This window comes from Rhinolophus sinicus, linkage group LG06, assembly GCF_036562045.2.
Source record: "Rhinolophus sinicus isolate RSC01 linkage group LG06, ASM3656204v1, whole genome shotgun sequence".
Classification (NCBI taxonomy): domain Eukaryota; kingdom Metazoa; phylum Chordata; class Mammalia; order Chiroptera; family Rhinolophidae; genus Rhinolophus; species Rhinolophus sinicus.
The window spans coordinates 121,095,242-121,117,658 of record NC_133756.1 but is presented as its reverse complement, the minus strand read 5'-3'; the positions used below and the strand labels follow the sequence as shown (position 1 = coordinate 121,117,658).

The window sequence follows — 22,417 nt, the reverse complement described above, 5'->3', positions numbered from 1 at the left end:
CCCTAGTCCCATTTTATAAAGGAGGAAATTGAGCATCAGAAAGCTTAAGCAACTTGCTCAGGAGAGGGAATGGTAAAGGGCAGAGCCTAAATCTGAACCCAGTCTAATTCCAAAACTTAACCTTTCTTTCAACAAATGTTTATTGAGAGCCTACTATGTGCCAAGCACTACTCTTGGGTGAATATACAGCAGTGCATATGACAAACAAAACCCCGTCTTTATGGAGTTTTCATTCCTAAACCAAGCTGCCTCTGCATTTAGCACACCACACATTTAATAAGTAGGTATCTGAATTATTTCTCCTCCACCAGGCAGGACTCAACAAATACATATTGAAGGAACGAATGCGGTCCTTTCCCTCCTCTCACAAGAATTCTTCTCAGCTGCTGTCCAAACAGCATTCCACTGTTTCCTTATCAACCCTGCATCCTTCTTCTCACCTAGGTCAAGCCATACCTTAAACCAAAAGCTTCCTCACATTGCTGGCAAATTGGCTCCAGTCACCCAATGAGGATGACAATAGTGCTTTAGAGTTTACAGAAGACTTTACAGACATTATTTTATTTAATCCTCATAAAACTAAACAAAGTAGGTATTGTTGCTATTTAATAGGAAAACAGACACACCCAGAAAGCTCAGTTACTACTCGTTTGTGGGGACAGAGCCCCAGAAAGCAGTTTCCAGGCTCTCGGCCTCACATAGAAAAGTGCTGGCTCAGGTAGTAAATGGCCATCAACTGTGACTAGTTGGCCGTCAGCTGTAACCAGTGAGCCATTGGCCACTAATATAACTGCTGTGGCTACGCTAGCAGAAAATGGGGGCTAGCAAGAAGATGGTGGCTGGGCTGGCAAGCGCGGATTGCAGTTAGGATGGCTGGTTGCGAACAGTGTGGATCCAGCCTCCAGTGAGACTATAGTGCCGCCAGCGAGAATATACTAGTATGACTCCCCTACCTATGGCTCCGTGGGTATTCCTTTTTGGCCTCACCATATCCTGCGTTCTCTTGTGGGGAGCGGGAGCAGAGACCCCGCAGGCTTCCCTGCACGACACGTTACTTGTATCCTAAGACACAATCGAGTAGTGGAACCAAGCAAAGCACAGTGCTGCCCGGTCCCAGAGTGCACTCTTCTTCCCTTCTCCCTCATCATCTCTTCTCCATGAGAGAAACCAAAAGTGTGTTGTGTCACTCTCTAATTCACTCTGTTTGATTAAGCTATTTCAGATTCCCCACTGTATCCAAATAAAACAAACATCAATGTTTGTTTCATCCTATTGAGGAATTTATTTTGATTGTTATCCAAATTTTATTACTTGTCCTATTGAAAAGTGTTTTAACTGTATTTTGTTATATTCTAATTTGCCATTTAGTCCCAAAAGGACAAGTTTTGATGTTAAACACTAAACACATATGCTACATGCACAGGAAAAGGCCTGAAAATACTTTCATAATTTTTTTCAAGTCAGTGAGAAAGATAATTCAACTTATAAAAATGCTTTTACAGGCCTGCCTTCTCTAGGAAAGCCTTTATCCTGTGAAGTGACACACCAGTAGGTAGAGGCTGTAGAAAGTTTAAGTCCCAATAACTCGGTATGTATAAATGCTCTTTGCAAAAAAAAACAAAAACAAGAAAACCCAAGCACCCACAGTTAACAGGTACGTTCTAGCAACCAAGGCCAGAATGAGAGCTTTGTCACACCATTCCACTCCACTAGCTCTATTAATTGCAAGGAGGCCACAGGAGAGAAACAAACTCTAAAGCCAGATGCCAAAAAAATGACCTAAGGAAAGAGAGGACTGTTCCTTGGGAACTCAAAAGACATCTGCCTAGAAGGATAACACAGCACACTCTGGGCAAATCAAGAAGACCCAGGGCTGACTTTACTCAGGGAGCTAGCGAACACTCTGCCCAAAACCCTCCCCTTTGCCAGCCTGTCATGACACCTGAAATTCCAACACTGCAACTTCATTTGGTTCTTTAATAAACTCATCCTGAGTACCACACCCTGCAGGAGGGGGAGTAGTCAAATGAGGGAGGTAGATCCATGCCTCCTTGAATATCAGTCAGATTACAGAGAGGGGCAGAGTGTTCTAGAAATGCAGGTCAAGAAAATAATTCTGGCCGTAGGAATTGGAGACTTTCTGGTGGTAGGAAATTAACTGGGCTTAGAAAGACAGGCGGATATGAAATCATTTGCGCTACCTAAAGAAAGTAACCAGAGGCTCTGGGAGAGAACCAGATTTTAATTCTGGGTCAGTTGCTTACAGGCTATGATGACAGTCCAGCAAATGACTTTCCTTTTATGAATATTTCCTCATCTGTAAAATGGGAATTATGAAAAGATACGGGCATTTTTCACAAGGCAGCTATGTAAAACACTAGCTTCATCCTGGCACATGATGGGACTTCATAAATATCCTTTCCTTCTCCCTTATTCTGGTTACAACAGGAACACACACCAGGGAAGAATTCCCCAGGGCAATGGAAATTACTTGCCAGCTAACAGAGCAAAGCCCATGGGGGCTGAGAGACAGAGAACTGACCTAAAAGGGAACCTCAGGAGGCTAGAGAGTAGCAAATCCAGGCAAATCCGGATCCAGATCTTTCCTCCACCACGAGATGTGTGGCAGCCCATTCTGGACAAATATCACATCATCATGTATTTAGTTAGATGAGGACATGGAAACGCGCTCCTTAACTCCCCAAGAAAGACAGCCCTGTGCCAACTTCTGGTACTCCAGGAGGCTGGGGCAGGACCTAGTGCAAGGAAAGTATTGAGTCCAGCTGCCAACATTTTAATTAGTCCAACCTTAAAAAGTCTATAACCACAAGAGATTAAAAGGAACCCCCAGGGAAAGCCTCTGCCCTTCACATGGTTCAGCCAATTAGATCTGCTCAAGTGCCCTAATTTCCATCACTGAATTCTTAAGGGGAATCAAGCCTCACTGAGTTCCGATTTCTGACCGAAAGTACAGGCAGACGCTCAGCTCAGAAAGAGCAGTGTGGGCTGAGAGAGAGGCAGCATCCAATGCTCTGAGGCCCTGACACCCTTCCTGCATCAGTAAACTAAGACCTGTCCTCTTACCAGGCTCCATCCCTCACCCCCATGTCCTACTGTGACCCGTGCTTCCAGTGGCTATACCCTAATTTAATCCACATTGAAAACCTAGCAAAGGATAGTTTTGATTCTTAGTTATTACCTCAGCCCAGTAATACTTGCATTTTAAAAGGGGATCTTCCAAAATGGAAGTGATTTCAAAACCAAAAAGAACTACATGGTAAACCAGGAGACAAACGTAAAAACTGAGGGACAAAGGGGTAAAGCGTTTTGTTCAAATTAATGACAAGATATTCTACCCCAAAGCCACTGAACTTTACATTTCCCAAAGGCTCAGGCCCTCTCCCTTGCAAGTGTACTGTGTGCAATGCTTGTGTAGCCTCACTTTTTCTGTTGTCATTAAGAGTATAAAAAGCAAGGATACAAGGAAAAGTGAGAATCTAGGAGACATAGGGTACTAACGAGAGGGGATATTCCAAGAAATTACACAGATGATTGGACAATTCAGAGGAGGAAAACGAATAATAATAGATTACTTACATTTGTTTTAGACTAAATACTTGTCACATTATCTCAGAAGATCTGCACATGTCAGCCTGTGAGATAGGTTCTGTTATCCCCAAAATACCTAGCATGGGGAAACTGAGGCCCAGAAAGGTCAAGACTATCACAACCCAAGCTAAACTATGTCTACCTAATTCCCAGTCTAGTGTTCTTTTTTTATGAAACTAGATACTCCATAAAGAAAGCTGTGAAGACTCAAGAGAACCAAGCTAGGAAGGGGTAAGAAAAAGGAAAAAAGGTTCAAAGGAAATAAGTGGAAAGAAAATGCTTTAAGACAGAAGCTACAAAACAGCAAGCAGCTATTCTATTAATCAGAAAATCTTCTTGCTTTCCCCCTCCACTCTCTCAGAGGGTGTGTGAAAAGACATCCAACACGATGGCCAGTTTCAGGCTTGCTTCCATGGCAGAGAGCTAACATAACCACAGACCTGCTACCTGACAATCCATGAGCAGCCTACTCCCGTCTCAAGAGGACTTGGGAACATGTGTAGCAAACCAAAGACATGACCACAAGAGGACTCCAGGCATCAGCTTTGACCAGCAGCTGCACCTAGTACCTCTGTCCCGAGCCAGGGCTTACCCTCGTCTAGCAGGAGGGTCCCCAGAAAGAATAGCCTAAATTCAACTATCACTCTGTCCCCACACCTTCAACCAGCTGAAGGTTGACAGAAGATCCTGGGGGAACGGGATAGTAATCACCTTCACTCAGGCCGAGAACAGCTGATAGGATGTGATCACTTAGTGTTCTTATGGCAACTCCATTTCCCACTAGAAAACTTGAGATGTGTGACTGTGGAAAACTTGGCACGTTCCCACACCAGAAAGCCCCACCAGCAGATGAGTAGTCTAGGTCAGTCTAAAATGAAAGACCTTCCATGAAAAACTGAGTTTACGTCTGCTCTTATTTGGCCAAAACCCTCACTACAAATATGGGCTCCGACTCAAGCCATAATCCTGGAATAACACCCTCACACAGCACTTAAGAGTTTTACAAAGTACCTTATCTTCCATTGCTTCCATAAGGTAGAGATTGTGGAAGCAACCCCCCTCCTTTATTTTTAGTAAACCCCCCCCCGCCTTTATTTTTTCAAATTTGAAAGCTAACACTCACAGAGAAAAACTAACCTGCTCAAGATTTTACAAACCAAAAATGACAAAGCCTGGAATTGAACCCAGGTTTTTCTATCTTTACTACCGTTGTGAGGATTAAAGAAGATCACGTACGTATGTGAAAGTATCGAGCCCAGGCCTGGAACAGAGTAGGTGCTCAATAAACAGGAGCTCTTATTATGTACAGTAAAGAAAAATGTGGGTGCACATCTTAATTCCTCAGTCCTTCTACTGGGCAGGGATCGTTCTGTAACATAACATACATGTTAAATGTTAACTGAAGCGGTAAAGAACACTACACAGATACAGACCACATCCCAAAGCTTATATCCACAAGAGCTCAACCATAATGCTATTTTTAGAAGATACAAACGAAATACACATCACTCTATAGCTACACACTTCACCAATGTGGTATTCCCACTTCCACTCAGAATTTATAGGTGAAATACGCCCCCTCAGTCCTTCCCTCACCCCCAAATCCTAATTCCAGGCCAGTTAGGTGATAGAACTAAAACCACAAATAGTCTGATGAATTATACACTTTTTAATCCAAATACACATCTCCACCTAAATTTATATACCTGTTTCTTTCCCTCCATACATGATATTAAACAAAAATAGAAAGAGCATTGACCTTTGGGTCAACAAAACCTAAATTCAAATCCTGGCTTAGTCACTTTGGGAAAATTATTTATATTCTCAGAGTTACTGTCTCCCCATCTATAAAAATGAGAAAACTATCCCCCTTTAAGGGTGCGGTATAGATGTAAAGCACCCCGCCCAGTGCCTAGAACATAGCAGGTGCTCAGTAAACAGTAGCTATCATCAGCATTTGTATCACTCAAGCTAGTTGTCTTAATTACATATTTATCTCTTTAGAGATACGAAGTGTGAGTTCCAGTGAACTTTGCCCTGGTCAGCGACTGTTTCTTGAAACAAGACCTCCACAAGTTTGACTACCCCGCCACACACACACACAAACACACAGACACATACTGCTTTCTAACCTCTGCATATATTTTACCTGAAGGGCACCCAACCCCCCTGGCCACTACATTCTAGATGCTGGCTCTGGAAACTTGGCAAACAAGGACACATTTGTTTTAACATACACTGTAGTGATGAGAGTTCTGAGAGCTTCCTGAGAGGCCTGAGATAACCCAGAGAGGCCAAACAGGAGCAGAGCTACTGGATCGCACCGGAGACAATTAGAGGCATGTGAGATTTGAAAGCCAGCATGCCTGCCTGCCTTCCAGTGAGATTTCTGGTCCTCACCTAGGCCAGAACTCAACCCGAGGCAGCCAGGAGCTCTGTAAGTGTAGTTTACAGCGGAAAGGGGCAGGTTTGTCCCAGCTGGGCCACACTGACAGGACAGCACAGCTGACTCTCTTATATCTTTGCCCCCTCCACCAAAGCCTTGAAGGAAAGCTAGTGTGATATCTGCTCAAGCCGGAGTTCTCTGAGGCCCGGGGAGTTCTCAGAATCAGAGATAAAATGGAAAAAGCTAGTGACCTTCAGTGGACCTATCCTACCTCCCGGCTACAAAACAAGCCTCGCATAAAAGAAGGCTCCTTCCCCCCCCCCCCCCCCCCCCCCCGCCACGAGCCAGGTTAAGAAAAGCAGTTCAAGTGCATTCTGCTCATTTGTCTGCCTTTGTCTGCCTCGAGTTTGACCTGAGGCAAACCCCTGGGACAAAAGCAGGGAGCAGCAGGACCCAAGAGAGCCTTGCCCGTGGGTTGCATGTCAGTCCTCCGTGATCACAGCCCTGCTCCACTCCGACTGCAGCCACCTGCTCAGGGGCAACCAAAATCGGCAGCCAGAGTCAAAGGCCAAACCATCCTCCAGTATGACTGATAACTGGCACGGAGCAGAGCTTCAGCCGGTGCTCAATACGCAGAGATGAAGTACCACTCAGCAGAAAAACAGTGTCCACAGAACTCCTCGAAAACCCATGTGAATTCTACCCCTAATCTCGGGGCACTCTTGTCTAAGCTCTTCGCAGGAACTGATGACAATGTACCTGGCACTGTCCCTCCACGCCTACTCAATCCAAGGATGGGCTCGCTGTTACTCATTCAATTATTCAACAAATATCTTTTGCGCACTTACTCTCTGACCAGCACTGTCATACATACTAAAGATAGGTACTCGGGTCAGCAAAACGGACATGGCTCCTGCCCAAGAGAGGGGAAGACATGCACCAAAAAACTTTAACATGTAGACAACCCTTTCCAATAAACTAATGCTCTTTTGACCCCATTTTTCAAGTGAGGAAACTACAGTTTGGGGCATATTGTCAGTAAGGACTCAAGCCAGTGCCCCGTGATCCTGATTACACATCACTCCGTGTCTTGCCTTGAGAGGCTTAAGTGAAGTGCAGAGACTGCTGCAGGCCGCTAGTGCTACCAGAGTTTGATCCGGGATGAGAGGGAAGGCTTCACAGAGGGCTGAGAGGTTAGATAGGAAGAAACGAGAGGGGAGGACCTCCTGGGAGGAGAGTAAAATGATATAAGTAAAGCCGAAAGAGAAGCAGTATACAGTATGTTCTGAAGACCAGGACAAAAAAATAAAAAAGCATGGCCGGGCCAAGATACAGAGAGGGGAACAGAGGAAGAGGAGGGGGCAAAGTAGTCTGGGGCCAGAACCCTGGGTCAGGAAGGAAACGACCACCCACAAAGGGGTTCTAGAGCCTGCACTGTCTCTATTCCAAGTCCCCAGCAGAAACAAAAGAGCATTTTTGTTGGCTCACTTCAGGTTTTTCTTTGCATGGCCTCTCACTATGAAATAAATCTGCTCCACTCTGATAAACATGACAGGGCCACAGCCATCCCTGTTCAAGTCTCACCTGCCCTAGCAAGTTGTGCCAACCCAGGCAAGGCTCCGTCAAATTCTCAGTGCCCAGAAAGCCTCTCCTTGGCACTTTCCAGGTGGCCACAAATAACCCCGCAAGCCTTTCGATATATTTACCCTGCCTGTGAAGGCCCCAAGTCCATACATAATGACACCAGCTGAGCCAAACAACAATCAGATGTACAGTACAGCGCTCTGACCCACCCACTTCAGGAAGCCCATTCTGTATATCTCAACAAACAGAGATCTCCCATTCTAAACTGAGATTGCCAAGACAGCAGTAGAGAATGCAGATATAAGTCACCATATGCCATGAATATTACTGGGCTTCTTTTTCTATGCCTTATATAATAGCTTTCCAGCTTAGCTGGGAGGAAACGCCTCAGAAGCAGCATTTGACAATGACCTTGTATACCCCCAAATCTGCCCAGCCCAATCTCTGTGAACATAATACAATATTGTGAACCACTTTCTAGTTCTCCTCTGGACAGGTCTCAGACCCCCTAACACCTCAAATTGGCTGCATTAGGTAGAGAGGCTCCACAACAGAGTGTAAGCAGCATGTGAATGAGAATCAGACAAAATTAGATTCTAGCCCTGGCTAAGACCTTACACAAGTTTGTTCCTCTCATACGTAAAATGAGTTTGGAAGAGATGGTCCTTAAAAGACCTCCCAGCTTTAACATCTTAGGATGTTAAATCCTAGCACCTAACACCAATGGCCTAAAAGGTCAGAGTAACTTTTCTGTCTGTCAATGTGTAAGTCCCGATCCAATGCCACTTACAAGTCTAGCTCTCAGAAGCCAAGTCGGGGCAGTAAAGTCTCCAAGGTCAGCGGCTGTACAACGGGCTCCAGAACTAAAGTTATCAAACAAGCAGTTGGGCGGCAGGACTAGAACTTGGGATAAAAAGCGAATTTAGAGAGGGGCCATGTCACCTCTACATGTCAAAGCAATGACGTCATGGAGGAAGCAAGATGACACGGTAACAAAGGGAGGACAGAAGATTCCCACAAGACTTGAGGAGGCAAGCAAAGAAAAGCTAAAAGGACACAGCACCTAGAAGCCATTGTTCCCAAGATCATGGCCCTGGGGGATGTCATAGGCGTCCTCTACGATGGCCCCTGCCCTCCTGGTATCCGTGCCCTCGTGGAATCCCTTCCCCTTGAGCGTGGGCTAGACCTCTCGACTTACTTCTAACAAATAAAATACGGCAGAAGTTGTGGCATCTCAACTGTAAAATTACGTAATACAAAGACTGTGGCTTCCATCTTAGGCACTTCCTCTCACTCTCTCTTAGGTCATTTGTCCTGGGGGAAGTCAACTGTCATGTCATGAGGCAGCCCAGTGGAGAGAAGACCCATGTGGCAAGGGACCAAGGCCTGCCAAATACCCTCCCCTCCAACTGAGCCTTGAGCCCCAGCCCAACAGCTTTACTGTGACCTCATTAGAAACCTTAAGCCAGAGACACCTAGCTAAGCAGTACCCAAATTCCTAACCCACAGAAACTGTGAGATAATAAATGTTTACTATTTTAAGCCTCTAAGTTTGGGGATAATTTGTTATGCATCAGTACCGGTGGGGACCATGCCCATCTAGTCAGCCATTTCCAGCCTGCAGGTGGGGCTAGGGAAGTGGTTACACTCAGTAAAAGAAACCGGGGTATGGGCCGGAAATAAGGTCAAATACTAGCACCTAGACTTTCTCAGCAGCTTCCCTGTGGCCTGGTAGAGTACTCCTCCACTGAAAGCCTAGTTTGGCCACACCGAGAGTCCATGTTTGGTGGGTACACCTGCAGTAACACCATGGAACTAGATCAGGTTCAGAGAAGCAACTACCCTTCGCGGTGTGCTTCCATAAGCAGACACTCCGATTCCGACTGAGGCTTCTCAGCCCACAAAAGCAAAGGTTGAGAGGCCTCAACGACCCCCAATCGCGCAGTACCTTGGAATTCATGAAGGCCTTTCTCCACATAAGCTATCGCATCTGATCCTCGCTACAAATCTATTCGTTAAGGTTATTCCCTTCCTACAAATGAAAAAACGAAGGCTGAGAGAGATGAGATGCCTTGCCCTCCACTAGATCCACAGCCAAAAATGAAAAGAGCTGGAACTCTGAAGCTCCCCTAAATCCAGATATTTATGTCTGATGGCTGTGGCCAACTCAGATCCTTCTGCAAACCAAAGCCAATCATCTCATTTTACATCTAGGCTTCTATCCAGCCCTACCCACTCATTTCCCAACTCTCTCCTCCCCACTACACATAGGTCCTTTGTAGAATGAGACAATTTCCCAGCTACTCTTAAATGTATTCTCTTGGTAAGGACTGTTAGACTGATTTCTTCCACGTGAAGTGAGGCTGTGGGATCCAAACTGATCTGGGTGATTTTTTTTTATAACAAAGAATGAGAAATTCTAAAACAGTGAACTTTCTAAATAAGTGAAGCTTATGGCCTCAACTCTACCTAAACTTTTCCCAGAAAATTTTTTTTCAACTTCTCAGCAAGTGCCATAAATTACAGTAGAATCAGAACCAGACAATAAATACCCTTCAGTTCAGTTCTACAAACTTGGTAGTATATAAAGTACATTACATGCCAAGCCTTGTGCTAGGAGCTTGCTCCCCTAACCCTTGAGGAGCTATGGGATATCAAGGAAGGCAGACACACTCCTACACAGAGAACTCCAACAGCATAGCATGGCGGGTAAGATTATAGACTCTACCCTTCTCCAGAGCAGCACTTTGTGATGATAAGTGCACTATTCAAACACCTTTGTTCACCCAGCTATCTCCATACCGTTGAGGCTATAGGCTCTGAGTGCCAGATCAGTGAGTGACACATCGACAGGTAATGTATTTGATAAAGACAGCATGGGTTTGGTACACAGATCCCCAGAGTTATAGTTCTGGCCCTACCACTTTTTAGCTATGTGACCAAGAACACAAATTGCTCAACTACAAATTCTTCATCTTTAAAATGGGCATATTAATAAAAACAGCCCTACCTACTTCCAAAGTTGAGGATGAAATAAAATAATAGATTGACAAGGGATTAAACAGATCTGAGTTCGGATGAAAATACAAAGTGCCCTGGGCAAGCAACCAAGAGTTGAGGAAAAAGCCCAGAATGTGTACCAAGACATGTGAGATGGTTTGAAAGGAAGAAAGAAAATATGACCCATTCAAATAGGCCCTGATTCTGGCTTTTCCAACAAACTTTAACAGAGGTTTTAGGCTGGACACAATAAAAACAGAGATAAAGTACAACCCTCCTCCCTTCTTCTACAAAGAGCTGACCCTTGCGAGAGAAAACATATATACAATGTACGAGGTGTTACATTAGAAATTTATACAAAGTGTCCTGAGGGTAATAAAGAAAGCCCTGTGCTGTTACTATTTTATTTCTTAAACTGTTGCGGGCAAATGGTCATTCAATGTATTATTCTTTATACTTTGTTGTATATCTTAAATATTTCTTTTTTTTTTTTTTTTTTTATCAGCAACAAAAAAGAAGGATCTGCTGGAGGCCCAGTTTGGTATCTTTCTCTCTCCCTGAAAGTCTGACAGCCAGAGCTTCTAGGTTTCCTGGAGAATCATTTCCTACAAAGGGACAAGTACCACAGCATGCCCATAAACTCACTCAGCAATGTATGTCAAAGCTACTCAGCAGGAAATGAAGGGCCCCTTGGGGCTCAAACCCAAGTCCTGTGGAGACCCAGGAAAACACTCCCCTCAACAGGACCTCATCCCTCCCTTGCCAGACATCAGGAGTTCTTAATATGAAGGCTCCACGTTCCTAAGGGACCCATGGGTACAATTCAGGGGCATCTGTGAATTTGGATAGGAAAGAATTTACATCTTTATTTTCAATATTCTCTTACGGAAAGTTAGCATTCCCTTTACATATTTCAATTATGTATTGTAAGCAACCAACTACAATATTATTAGCAGTACCTATGATTTTGTCACCAATAGAAATTATAGATATTTTCATGTCACGTTACATTTTTGCAGATATCTCAAAATATTATTTACACTCACCATTACTTCAAAATTAGGGTAGTTTTTAGATCTGCCACTAGATCACACACGACTGCAATTTTCCCGTCTACAGGCCCTTCTTAGCTGGCCAACTATGAAACAACTCTACCCAGTCATTGTTCAGCTACCAAACAGTGAGACTCCATATGCTGTCACTGGTGCCCAGACATCTCCAATGCCTTTCTTCCAGTCTTCCCCAAGTCAGACCACTCCCTCCTGCTTCTCTTCTGCCTCCACCCAATCCTCCTTGCAGAAGCCCTCCCCAGCCACCTTAGCCCAGACCTGCCTACACAGAGTTCTCTTAATCCTTAGCCTACACTGTCTACACGGCCTGGTTTTGTGCTTCATTAAGCCTGTGGATTATGTTGTATTTAATAGCCTCTAAATATATATATCCACAGGGCTAACCACAGAATTAGACTTCTTTGGTAGCCCTAAGTGCAAAGCAAGCAGTAAGCACTTATTATGGACTTGTGGATAGAAAAAACAATTGAATCAGGGTCCGTGACTCAAATATCTTAGTCTCGTTCTGTGGAACTTCTAGTTGATGCCCTTCTGGACATCAATTTCCTCATATGTAAAAATAAGTTGGTTGAACTAACTGATGTTTCCACCTCTTAACTTCTGAATTAGGCAACCACTTTTTATCTCCCTGAGATCTGAGAAAAATTATGAGGGAAACTGAAAAGCCTCCCCCAGCTCTCCCAGGCAGGATTAGTCACTTGCTCCCCTGGGCTTCCCACAGCCTTCTGAATGTATATGCAATACCTCTATTACAACGTTTGTCACAAAGTTTGTGAGAGAGTGTATAGCATAGTAGCTAAGGTGGAGGGAAGGAGAAGAGTCAGACGGCCTGTGTTCAAGTTCTGGCTCTACTCCCTAATGTCTGTTAACCTTGAGCCAGTTACTTAAGCTTTCTGACTCCATTTCCTCACCTATAAAATGGGGCTCATACCAAGCACACAGGATAACTGTAAGAATTAAATGGAATAAAATGTTTGGAATAGTGCCTGCCATACAGTAAGCACTAAAAAATGTTTGTTGCTATTATTGTTGATGTTATTAATATCTTACCAGGCACCAGGGTCCTACTTTAACTGGCTCTCTGTCTTCCTCCCATTCTCCATCACAGCACTCCTTTTATTTTTTCTTCCACAGAACTTACCACAAGATAATATATGTAGTTAGGTGTTTATTTCCTATCTGCCCACTAGACTGTAAACTCCATGAGGGCTGAGAACCTGCATGTTTTGTTCATCCTTAAATTCTCAACACTAAACACTGCCTGGCCCAGAGGCACGCATTCAAATATTTGTTGAATAAATAGCACATGAACTGGCACTGTTTGATGTTTGCTAAATAAATTAACCTAGCTAAGGGTGATTGTCAAAGCTGAGGCATGGATGAAGATGGTGTCCCAGTTGCCCCAGGATTACCATGACCCTCTCCCCAGCCCCCAATATTAACCTTAGTCAAGCTCCACCCACCTGCCTGTGGCCCCAGTCCAGTTCCGGGAGCCACCCTCGGCTAAAATTAGCATAGCCACCAGGATGGCCAAACCATTTATAGCCTTGGAGGCAACAGCAACTAGCTGGGTGGGCAGGCAGGGCTCTGGCCTCCCACTCCATCAGGGAAAGCCAGCTTCCACTGGACAAACTGCTTAGATAGATGCTTATGCTCCAAGGCTGTTTTAGCTGTACTGAGTCAAACCACAGTTCACGATTAGAGGCCCTCAATACCTCCAACACTGGCAGTCACAACTCCAGACTCACCTGGGACCCCCTCACACATGTTCTGCAGAAAACATTTTGAGTTTCTGGAGGCAATGAGCTGAGTCTAAGGGAAGTTCCAGGCATGAGTTCCAGGCCAGCTTCAGAAATTCAGGCCCCAAAGTAGCACAGCCAAGCACAGATCTTTACTGAGAAAGGGACTTAGCTCAACTGGGTGTACAGGCATCAAAGAGCCAGGAGGTGACAGGAATGGCCTTTCCACTGCCCAATGAGAGGGCCTCCTAGCAGAGCACCTGCCTTCACTGCAGGGTTAGGCCTTTAGGTTGAGCATAACCAGCCAACAAGAGAAAAAAATCCAATTCTCTGGCCCCTGCAAAAGACTCTCCAGAGGAAAACAAGGCCGTCCTTTCCTTGGCTCTCTGCTCCAGTCCCCAGAGCCTGCCAAACTAACTCACCAGGAGGAAAGTAGCATTCTCTTGGTCTTGCCTAGCACTCCTTTAACAGAGCAGGGCTGAGAAGACGGGAGGAGTCTAGGACTTAAACATCAGAAGACCTGCCTGTAAGACTGAGCACAGGACCCAGTGTCTTCACCCATAAAAAAGGGACTAATACCACATGCCCCGCATTCTAATAGGCCTATTGTGAGACTTCTGTAGGAAAATAGCTGTGTGGTTGAAAAAGGTAAACTTTAGCGAATATACAAATTGACTGGGTATGTTGAATCTGATTTAGAAAAGTAGCAGCTTTAAAGGCAAGTAAAACTCCTGTGTTCTGAAGATACAGATGGACTGGAAAAGCTACAAGGTTCCTGGCTACACAGAAAGCTTCTCCCCAGATCCTGTAGCAGAGCCCATTCCATTAGCCACCTCTCTGCAAAAATGAGTTCCTGTCTGAGTCAGAGACAAACTTCCAGACAGGCCCAAGGGGACAACCTACCAGAACAATAGTGCTGGGGCCTCCAGTTCCCACAAACCATAACCATTACCAGCACTTAGGGTCTCTACAACTTCCCTCCCTGGGATTCAGTATTATTGTGACAACAGAAACAAATTTTTGAACCAAGAAGAAGAAAAGACCAAAACAGAGGCCTAAGTGGTATAATCAACCCAGCCAGGCCTTTGAAACATGTTGTGTGAAGGGCTGTCTCCATATACTAAACTCAGGGGTGGTTCTAAGGGATGTTGGAATGCATCTTACCTACCTCACACACACATACACACGCACACGCACACACACGCACACCTTCCTCATAGCTAGCTAATGCCTAAAATTCAAAACTTCATCCCTTTAGCTGGTGTCTAAACTATAGAACACCTCCTCCCCCAAAAAAAATATTTATTTTGTATCAGGCACTCATATTTTAGGGTGAAAAAAGGACATATTATCAGTTATAAACAGGGACGTCACTGGAACTGCAGAGACACTCCTTTAAGGCTACTTCATAGTTTGACCTACATCTGCTTACTAGTCTTTCCCTTTACAGCCCAATGAGAACAAAGCTATGAGCTAGGTTTCAGCGACCAAGGAGACAACACATGGAAAAACAAGATTAATATGCAAGGACCTATCTTCAAAGCAACAGCCTAGGTGCCATGCTTGTACAGAGAGCAACCCTGGCCTCACCTTGAATGCAGCCCTTGGGATATCTGGAATCACACCCAGCCCAGCCAAGGAAGTTAAAAAGGGGTTTCCTAAGAAAGGGTACACCACCAAAGCCAGCCTCTGGATCCATCCATGAAACTTCCCAGTCACATGACCTATATTTCCTTTTGCTCCAGGTATCAACAGGTATCCACTGAGCGGTCCCCTCACTTGAGCTTGCCCATCCTCAAAAAGAACCCAGCTATAAACTCTCCCCACACTGCAGCCCACTGCTTTGGGCAGAACGTAGTGACACAGCGAGGGAAATAGGAAAAAAACACTGAATTCCATTTAAGCCTTTGTAAAACAACTGAATTTTAAAAGTGCTCTTTTCTTCTGGAACAGAACACCAGGGCTCCTGCTGTCTGACAAGGCTCCATGAATGCATAGGAAAAACCAGGACAGAATGAAATCTCATAGAATTCCTATCCTCATCAGTCAGAAGAAACAGAATAAGTCAACAAGTGGTCCCAGAAATTATATCATGTCCATGTCAAGAAAAGGCCATTTAAATCCTTGGTGGTCAATAGGATTCAATCTAAGGAACTGCCTTGGTATTTCAAATGGGCACAGCTAAAAGACCGCAGATTACCTAAGGGAAGGGAGGGCCTAGGGTTCCCACGCTTGTTGGAACAGAAAGGCACACCTGAACACCAATAGAGTTGGTCCAGCCCTGACTTTCCCTGCGCAACCCAAGTAGCCTCAACCTCCCTGTGCTGCCAAGTGCTGAAACTGGCCAAGAGCAACAGACTTATCACCTGCGCAGGCCATTCTTCCAGACAAGTGGCCCTGAGAAGGGGTCTTGGCTTGCTGATCTGAAAGGCCAAGGTACTTCATAAGCAGACCTCTTCTCACTGCCAACAAAGACATCCTGAGGAGGGATGAGGAAAGTTGTTCAAGAGAGACAGAGACATTAGATAGTCATGGCTCCTGAATGGAAAGAATTCGTTGGACTACTAGGTACAGGCAGTGCCATATGTGGTCCTCCATCAACTGCACATGTAGAAACCTAGGATTCAACTTGCCCACTTGGGCACCTCAGTTCTGAGTCAAAGCCCCCAGCCCAGTCCAACCGATATAGCAAGGCCTTACCTTCTGCAGTGGACTCCTCAGAATTAGCCCCCGAGCTGGCTCCCGTCGTCTTCTCGCTGTGGCTATGGCTGAGGCTCTGGCCGTGATGCAGGAGGAGCCCCCAAAGGAGCCACAGGGCAAAACGGGCGCACACATCCATGACTCCAGGTCTCAGTAAACATGCGCCTGATGTGAACACCTCGGGTCCCCAAAGGCAAAGCCGGGAGCCCAGGAGTGCGGCCGTCGGTCCTGGAACCCCAGGCAAGATGCCCTCGAGGCGCCGCAGCTGTCCAGGCACTCGCGGGCCTGCCTCCTCCGACAGCCAAAGGTCAAATGCTCCAAGTTTGGGCTCGGGAGGAGGGCCGTCGCCTCCGGTCCAACAGTGGGTCTGCGGGAGTTGCGGCGGCCTGAGCGCCCAGTCTGCTCGGGCCGCTTCCGGAGAGTTTGGACTGGGTGGCTGCGGGGCCGCTGTCAGCTCCGCAGCCGGATACACCCCTGCGGGAGGGGGCGGGCAGGCGGGATCTCCCGCGGGCAGGGGAATGGGGGAGGGAAAAAAGAGAGGGGAAGAGGGGGGCACCTGGCCTCACCCCGCCGAGGAGAGAGCAGCACAGGTTCGGAGAGGGCGTGCGACTCGCAGCCCCCGCGGGTGCTTGCGGCTCCGGGATCCCAGGCCTCCTAGGCCGAGGTCAGCACCCCCGCCCAGTCCCGTGCCCAGGCGGCCGACGGTGCCCAGGTTCAGCAGGCGGACGGGCACGGGCCAGGCCCGGGACAGCGGCTCCCTGGCGGGCGGGCGGGCGGGCGGGCAGCGCGGGGCGGGCCCGGGGCTGGCGGGGGCGTGCTTTCCCGCAGACCCGCCCCGCGCCGCCCGGCCCCCAGCAAAGCCGGGGCCCGCCCCAGCGCCGGCTTTATCCCGGAATAACCTGTTGGAGGCAGCCACCGGGTGTCCCTAGCCCTAGGCGGGCTCTCCAAGCCCCAGTCCGCGCTAGGCTCCACCAGGACCCCTCTCTCGCGCCAAGGGTCGGGTCCTGGCCTCCTCTTCCCCCACGAGAGTCTCTCCCGCGCTAACCGCCGTCAAACCCGCGGGCGGGCCCCTGACACGCAGTTACTCAGGTAACCCAGGCCTGCGGCGGCAGCGGCGACCACGGCAGTAGCTGCCCTGCCCGGATCTGTGGGCCTCAGTGCAGCTCCTCTCGCCTAAGCTCTAGAGCCAGGCTGAACAGAGGCCCGCGGCACAAAGATTGCCGCCCCAGGATGCTGGAGGGGACAACCGCCGTACCCTATTCGGCCGGGGGTGCGTTCCCAACCCCCACTCGCAGCCGGCTTTGCAGGCTCCGCCCTCCGCCGCGTCTTGCAGCCAATCGGCCTCCGCCTCTCTGCAGCTTAGGAACCCGCCTGCTTCTTCACCCGTGTGCAGCGGCCCCTGGCGGGCAAGTCTGGGTGCTGCTGACAGCACACCAGCTCCTGGGAGGCCCCGCCCTTTTGCGGAGGGTTGGGGAAATGAAGAGCACCCGCCCCGCGGGAGGCCCATTAGGGACTGCCATTGCTTTCAGAGGAAATGATGCCAGAAAACAAAATGAAACGTCCAAACCACTAAAGGTAAAATTGCCCTACACATCCTTTAAGTGTAGGCTAAAGGGTCCAACCCTATCCGCCTCATCCAAGATAAGGAGGATGCCCTCGCTTAACTTTCACAGCCTGTTTTCCTACCTGCCTCTCAAATCCCCTCCCCTTTGAGGTTTTTGCGGGTAGGACCTGCAGCTGGTTCCTCCCCGAATCTTAACTCTCCCAGCCGTTTGGAGGAGGTGTTAGCGACCTGAGAATGAGTTACCCAGTGAAGAGAGAGCCGCGCCTGGGCCTCCTTCAACAGAGCCTGCACTTCCTGTTCTCTTCTCAAGTATACTGTCAGCAGATCTTTACTGAAACCTGCTCTGTGCCCTACCCTGTCCTTGGCACCGGAGACAGGGGAAGGGATTAGGCCCAGTCCCTCTCCTGACTGACAGCGCTAAGCCAGCTACCTGTTCTGAGCAAGCCCTCCAAACCGGGAACACGGATTTGCCCAACAGCTGCCTGGCTTAAGGGTTAGGCTGTTGATATAAAAATACTCGTCTAACGTCATCTACTACCACTCTCCCCACTCTTGTTAAGCTTCAGTCACACTGGCCTTCTTTAAGTTCCTCAAACACATAGAGCCTTAACCACCTCACGGCCTTTGCATCTGCTGTTGCTTCTGCCTGAAAAATTCTTCTCCCCCAGCTCATATAGCTAGACTCTCCTTCTTCCATATATAGTTCAAGGACTCCTCTTCAGAAACTCTTATTCTGACCACTCCCTCTGGTCCAGAATTGGACCATACACCTCTGCCTCCTCCCACCCCATAGGATTGTGAGTTTTAAGGTCAGGGGCTATGCCTTATTCATCTCTGGGGAAAGACGATCCATCCATTCATAGGCCTTGCACATAATAAGTGGACATGAGTTAATGCACTCAAACATGTCTTGAGTAATAACTATGTGCTCAAAAATTGGCCGGAACAGAAGATGAACTCCTAACCTAGGTTCTAGTACACTTATGCTCTGAGCCAAGAGTCTTAAACTCAAATGGCAAAGTGGGCAGATAGGTAATAAAATGGAGAGAAGTAGGTGGGAATAATAGGGAGTGGTGGGGACCGGACTGTGGCACACTGGACAGAGCAGGCAGGAAGGTGGGCTCAGTATTGCTGGGTCATCTTCAAGAGAAGATGGAAAACTAGACTTTTATATGACATATCCCTTTCTTTAGTATTAGCACCTAATTTTGAAAAGTGTAAAACCTTGCATAGGCCACACAAAACACATCTGCAGCCCAAATTAATCACTCAGACTGGGAATTTGTCATTTCTGCCTAAGCCAACCAACCTGCCTGTTTTCTCCTTTGTCCAAGCAAACACACAAGAAGAAAGGAAAGGAAAGCATGCTTAACACAACTTCGTTTAAACTCAACTGCATCGCTTCTCTTAGCTACCACATGATTTCTTTGGGGGTATAAACACAACCTATTCAGTATAAAGAGCCTGGATCTTAGAGGCAGGAAGGGAGGGTCTGTTAACTTTTCATACCAAGAACTTGAACCTTTTGGAACCTGTTGCATTTCCTGTGAGGTTAAAATGGTGTCTGGGAACTAAAAATAGAATTACCATATGATCCAGTAATTCCACTTCTGGGTATATACCCCCCAAAATTGAAAGCAGGGTGTCAAAAAAATATTTGTACACTCATGTTCATAGCAGCACTAGCCACAATAGTCAAATGGTGAAAGCATCCCAAGTGTCCATGGACAGATGATTGGATTTTTTTTAAATGTGGTATACGAGGTCTGACAATTAAATTATCAAACTCATACTAGAAAAAGTGCTACATACCTCACTATTGAATATCACTATGGTCACCTTTGAAGTATTCCCCTTGGGAAGCCATGCACCAATGTCAGCGCCTACTCCACCCTTCAAAGGAATTTTGGAACTCTTTTTCTGGAATGGCCATCAGAGCTGTTGTCGTATTACCCTTGATGTCCTGAATATCATCAAAATATCTTCCTTTCAATATTTCCATTATCTTTGAGTAAAGAAAGAAGTCATTGGAGGCCAGATCAGGTGAGCAGGAAGGGTGTTCCAATACAGTTATATGTTTACTGGCTAAAAACTCCCTCACAGACAGTGCCGTGTTAGCTGGTGCATTGTTGGATACAACCATGACTTGTTGGCAAAAAGTTCAGGTCATCTAATTTCTTCACACAGCCTTTTCAGCACTTCCATATAGTAAACTTGGTTAACTATTTGTCCAATTGGTACAAGTTCATAATGAATAATCCCTCTGATATCAAAAAAGGTTAGCAACATCGTTGCAGCAAGTTCGAGAACTTAATTGTCAGACCTCATATACATAAAACGAAATATTATTCAGCCTTAAAAAAGAAGGAAATTCTGCATGCTACTATATGGATGAAGCTTGAGGACATTATGCTAAGTGAAATAAGCCAGTCACAAAAGACAAATACTATGATTCCACTTACATGAGATCCCTAGAGTAATGAATTTCAGAAAGACAAAAAGTAGGATAGCAGTTGCCAGTGGCTGGGGGTAGGGGAGGATAGGGAATTGTTTAAGGTTTATGATATAGTTTCAGTTTTGCAAGATGAAAAGAGTTCTGGAGATTGATTGCAAAAAAAAATGTGAATATACCTAACACAACTCAACTGTACACTTAAAAATGGTTAAGATGGTAAATTTTATGTGTATTTTACCACAATTGAGAATAAAAATAAATACTGTCTGGGAGCCAAACCATGGCCTGGACAATAGGAGGAACATTCTGATCTCCTCTTTGCCTCCAAGATCATGATATGACATCAGAAAAGCCAGTTCCATTCTGGATCTCAACCTCCCCAACTATAGGATGGATAGGTACCAGATCATTGATCTAGTTCAGCTTTAATATTCTACAAGACAGGATAATCCTGAGACCTCCTGGAACTGCCTGGATCAGAAGCTGTGACTCTCACCTCAATAGCTCCTATGTTGGGTCCTCATGTGAGTGTAATGTCCGCAAGAAAAGAGCTTTTCATTTTTCATCTTTATCATTTTTAATCCTATATATGAAGCCTTTACCATGTGCCAGGTGTATGTCTCTTGAATCACTCTGAGGGCTTTGCTCCTAATAGATAGTCTGCAGGTGTTGATTAAATCAAATTGGATGAAAAATTCTTATGCCTCTATTCCACAATTTGCAAAAGTTTTCATATCTATTATCTCATCTCCTCCCTCACAAGAGCTCTGCAAGATTAGATGCTATACTCATTTTACCGAGGAGGAAACTGAAGCTGAGGAAATGAAGTGGCAACCACATCACGCTCTCTTTCTCCTTTGGGATTTCCTCTCCATCCTTCAACTCTCAGCTCAAGTGAAATAAAAGCACCCATACCTTGACCGATGATGACAGCCTAGCATCAACCAAAAGTTACGATTAGTTTTAAAAAAAATAAACAGTCCAGCTCAAAAGTCACCCCTTCCTTCCTTTGGCATTTTCCCCGACCTGCCCTGTCTCTCCGGTCTCCTGCTATACCTTAGAGTACTCATATAACTGGACTGTGATTATCTAATAAGTATCTATCTTCCCCATTAGGCTTAAACTCATCACAGACTGCATTTCATTCATCTTTATATTCTCCCAGGCTGGGACTTTACCCAGTACATACCTGGTATTTATTAAAAGTGAACAAATGATTGAGTGAATGAATGAATGATGTGTGTTCTGTACTGCAGTCTAGCTGTCATTCTTCTACACCACAGGGTTTCTGGTTACCAATAGCTTTCATTTGGAAAGTGAGAGAATCTTCAGAAGTGTAACAGAGTCTTAAATCTCTGGCTCAGAAAAATTTATGAATCCCTGAGTTTGGACTGTTATCAGTGGAGCTCCCTGGTGTCCAAACATGGAAAATACAGCCGTCACTGAGAAGCTACCCAGGGTCTTGACTGCGTAAGGAAGGAGGAAAGAGAGATCTTGGCTTCTGACAACTCTTCCCAAGCTAGTTTCACAGAGAATCATCTCCCCTGCCAGAATCAGTTTTAGAATCTTACTGCCAATGTTCACTCATTCATTTAACATCCATTGAGTAATTGTTCCTAACAACCCAGTTCATATCCTCAAAGAGTTCAGTTTTCAGGGATATGAAAACGGAGCTCTTTGAGGGTATGAGGGTATGAACTGGGTTGTTACGAACAGCTACTCAATGGATCCAAAATATATAATATATATATGGAGAGAGAAAGAGAGAAAGAGAGCGTGCAACTAGTACTTGTTGGTAGTGTCTTGAGAGATTGGTACAGGGCAGGTGAGGGAGCACGGAGGAGGGACACGTAACTGCCTAAAGCAGTCAGAGGCGATGCAGAGGCACATGGATGGGTAAGGGTGAGGGGTTCTGGAATTAGACTACCTAGATTCACATCCGGTTCTGCTGTGTGACTCTGAGCAAACTAAGTTGCTCCTGAACACCCCAGGGCTGAAAGAGGAATTATCCAGGTGACATAGGTACCATTCAGTTTGGAGAACCTCAAAAATGCAAAGATGTCCTGGAGGCAAACAGGACAAGTATCGTTCTGCCTGCCTGGGAGTAGGGACCCTCCTGGAGAATAGGCATGCCCTCCGTCCCCCCTTCCCCCACCCAGTTAGTTCCTCAGAGGGAATCGAAACAATGGATCATAGGATGCTACTCTAGAACTTAGTTTCATTTATCACTTCCCATGTTCGTTCTCTCTGCTATCTTCTGTCTTGCCCATCATTTTCCCATGTCACAAAATGGGACATCAGGCTGTCTTT

At 46.1% G+C, this 22,417-nt stretch overlaps 1 protein-coding gene across 7 annotated transcripts in view; it reads right to left on the bottom strand.

The window, feature by feature from the left end:
• Window positions 1-16,515, bottom strand: part of STIM1 (stromal interaction molecule 1) — a 183,083-nt gene extending 166,568 nt beyond the window's left edge. For all 7 annotated transcript variants that reach the window (XM_019732633.2, XM_019732632.2, XM_019732634.2 and 4 more), the window contains exon 1: window positions 16,089-16,515. In XM_019732633.2, the coding sequence (XP_019588192.1) occupies window positions 16,089-16,227 (139 nt within the window). In that variant the 5' untranslated portion in view covers window positions 16,228-16,515. The remainder of the gene's footprint in view (window positions 1-16,088) is intronic.
• Window positions 16,516-22,417: the final 5,902 nt, after the last annotated feature.